Here is a 3,045-nt window from a genome sequence, read left to right on the forward strand (position 1 = left end):
CGAATATCTGATTTTGAATCAGACTCAGTGTTTTTATAAATCGAATGCAAAACATATCTAACAAGCCATGAGTTAAAAAAACGACAGGGTTTGAATCGTGTGTGGTAAGCATGTGTGATTGCTTTTTTTGCACTTGAATTTTGGATTTACCTCAAAACGACTCCAACAAACATCATATCATAACCACTGCAATTATTTAGTCCCCCACACACTTCCCCAAAAGATCAAAAGTAGTCCTCCAACATTTTGATTATCCCAATAAACCCCCTTCAACTTTTGTCTTTTTCTTCTTTTTTTCACTGACTATTTCTTCTTAGCTTTATTCTCCTCCTCTCTTTCTTTCGCTTTCTCTTTACCCACTACAACTTTGCCTTTGTGTGTCTCGAAATTCGTGCTACCGGCGCACACTTAAACAAGCACAACGTACAACTTCGATAGCAGGATCGACGTCTACATATATACACATTTGCATATCATTCAACATATCATATCATACGCCATGAAAGTGGGCGACCTTCAATTCAGATTTTCACTGTAAATCTGATTTCTTCCGTCATCAATTCTATTGTCAAACCATACACCAAGAGAATGTGTGTCGTTTACTCGAAATTCTCACTGTAGATTAGTTTTCCGTCGGCGGAGTGATCAGTTCTCCGGTGATCGTTAAAATGGGCGATCTTCACTCAATTGCGTACTTTAGCAACCAACATAGCCATCGCACTCCCCTGAGTTGGGAAATCTACAATCATCAACTTCTCAACACAGACATTTCTCACTGTAATTTAACATTCCGATAATTATATGTATATGTGTCATGTGTGTGTGTTTGTGTGTGCATGGCGATAATAAGTCGTAGGTTATGGTGCAGGTATGGAGACGAAGGATACTCAACCATTCTATGATCAATCGCTGTTAAATTCCGATCTCTCATCGGGTTATTTAGAGGATGCGTTGTTTGAATTCAGCTCGAAACGACGCCGCTTGATGATGACACCTGATGATCACCATATAACCAGTTACCAGAATTCAACTCCTCCTTCATATCCGGTAATTCTTTGATACTTACTTTTTGAATTTCATAAATTATAAGAATTTATTCTTTTTTTTTTTTTTTTTTTTTTTTTTTTTTTTTTGTGGTGGGTATATATCCGTTAGATTTAATGTCTTGATTCAATTTTTCCACAGAGCTACTGGGATTTCAATTCCACTGATGAGTTTGACAATTTCAGTGGGCTTAATGGTACGAACACAACACTTATTTTTATTTTATTTTATTTGCATTGAATTATTATTATTATTTTTTTAATATGTATATAATTACAGTAAGCGGGAATAACTCAACTTCATCTTCACAAAGCAAGACTTCAATCAACAGCCAGTTTCTCTCTGAAAAGGAAACCCTAAGTTCATCAGATCACGTCACTGGTACCTGTCCTCTTCTCTCTCTCTCTCTCTCTCTCTCTCTCTCTATATATATATATATATATATATATATATATATATATATATATATATATATATATATATATATATATATATATATAGTGGCACAAATTGAAAATGAAGTACTAAACCTCAGCTGCATGATGATGATGATGATGGTGTGATGATGATGTTTTTGAATCACATACCACGGATACTTTTGACGAGTCAATGTTTGACTTAATGAACAAATGTCAAGTTTAATGGATATTTTATACAAAAATGTATTTTATCTAAAATATTTTTGGTTGGAGCAAAATTGATGTTTTTTAATAAATATTTTGTTAATATTCTATTAAAACTTATATTTTTGGGCATCTCAAATCATATAATGTTATATTTCTATAAAGTTAAGCTTTCCTTATTCTGTAACTATTCAAGGGAGGGATTTCATTCTCAGTTTACTAAATTATGTATCAAATTTATATATTTTTTAGTGTTATAGTTTTTGGTTGTTAACAATAACCATATGAACATTAAGATATAATTATATTTAAACGAAATAGAGAATTTATGCGTAATATTGAAATTTTCTTTTTTAAAGAAAACTAAGAAAACTGTTTGATTTAAAATCCCTTTTGACAATGGCATTTTCTTTTCCTTGGATAATGACATTTTCTTTTAATAACATATAAAATTTGACCTTCATACACACACTTCTCATCATGTTAGATTTTTTAGTGCCACTCTAAACTTTATTTGTTAGTAGGTGGAATTGAGGAGCGAAAAAAGAAGGCGATAACAAGAGTGGTGTATCCATTTGCACTAGTAAAGCCAGGAGGATTTAAAGGCGATATGACACTGAATGACATTAACGAAAGAATCCTAATGCCACCGACGAGACCTGTTAGACATCCGGTGGGGGATTTTGCTTGTCGGCCGTTGGTTTCATTAGATGGACCTGGACTCTCTGGTAAGGAGGTGGTGGCTCTCACCAGAATTCAGACTCATGGAAGAGGCACAATCACCATTATTAGAACCAAAAATTGAATATATATATATATATATATATATATATATATATATATATATATATATATATATATATATATATATATATATATATGAAATTGTGAACAACTGTTTTGTAATTGTGTCTCGTACAAAGTATAAAAAAACTTACGGATATAATATCAATCGTTTATCAATTCTGGCGATAATCATGCTGGTTGAGTAATGATCTTAGCGATAATCTTAAAATTTTATAAGAATGTGTTTTTTGTATATATGAATATTCATAAAAATGACCATAAAAATTGGGGAGTTATCCCATTATAACGAATGTCCAAGTCATTTCTTTATGTTTTCGATACCATGTTATCTTTATTGTGGAAGATCTCAGTTTAATAAAACATTTCTAGATACCTAACAATGTTTCAAAATACCAAAACACCAAGGATGTTATAATTAATACACAACATATGTTACATCATAAAGATATACTAGTCCTGAATACTATTACATGTTGTCTCTTATTCAATCGGCATTCCTATTCAAATTCCAACCACTTTAGCATAGCTATTTGTGATGCATATAATTTGAATGTGCCAGGTTTGGGAACCT

The 3,045-nt window shown here is 32.0% G+C and overlaps 1 protein-coding gene across 3 annotated transcripts; it reads left to right on the top strand.

The window, feature by feature from the left end:
- The first annotated feature begins 371 nt into the window (after positions 1–371).
- Positions 372–2,481, top strand: LOC145109701 (uncharacterized). Of its 3 annotated transcripts, none has more exons than XM_079046891.1 (5): positions 372–777; positions 857–1,047; positions 1,186–1,240; positions 1,324–1,425; positions 2,189–2,481. In XM_079046891.1, exons 1-5 carry the CDS (start codon positions 669–671, stop codon positions 2,470–2,472), a joined length of 741 nt encoding a protein of 246 aa, XP_078903017.1. In that variant the 5' UTR covers positions 372–668; the 3' UTR covers positions 2,473–2,481. The 3 variants fall into 3 exon arrangements, with proteins under 3 accessions (XP_078903017.1, XP_078903018.1, XP_078903019.1); XM_079046892.1 differs by having other exon boundaries at positions 373–777; positions 2,192–2,481; XM_079046893.1 differs by having other exon boundaries at positions 375–777; positions 869–1,047.
- Positions 2,482–3,045: the final 564 nt, after the last annotated feature.

The sequence above is a fragment of the Lactuca virosa genome, chromosome 4, assembly GCF_052849685.1.
Source record: "Lactuca virosa cultivar CGN04683 chromosome 4, Lactuca_virosa_CGN04683_v6, whole genome shotgun sequence".
Lineage (NCBI taxonomy): Eukaryota > Viridiplantae > Streptophyta > Magnoliopsida > Asterales > Asteraceae > Lactuca > Lactuca virosa.

What these genes read in the sequence shown, in the direction of transcription:
- LOC145109701 (XM_079046891.1), top strand. Translation starts at nt 669, where the DNA reads ATGGGCGATCTTCACTCAATTGCGTACTTTAGCAACCAACATAGCCAT. An exon ending in CAACTCCTCCTTCATATCCG is followed by an intron (nt 1,048 to 1,185) that starts GTAATTCTTTGA and finishes ATTTTTCCACAG; the next exon opens with AGCTACTGGGATTTCAATTC. An exon ending in TTCATCAGATCACGTCACTG is followed by an intron (nt 1,426 to 2,188) that starts GTACCTGTCCTC and finishes TTTATTTGTTAG; the next exon opens with TAGGTGGAATTGAGGAGCGA.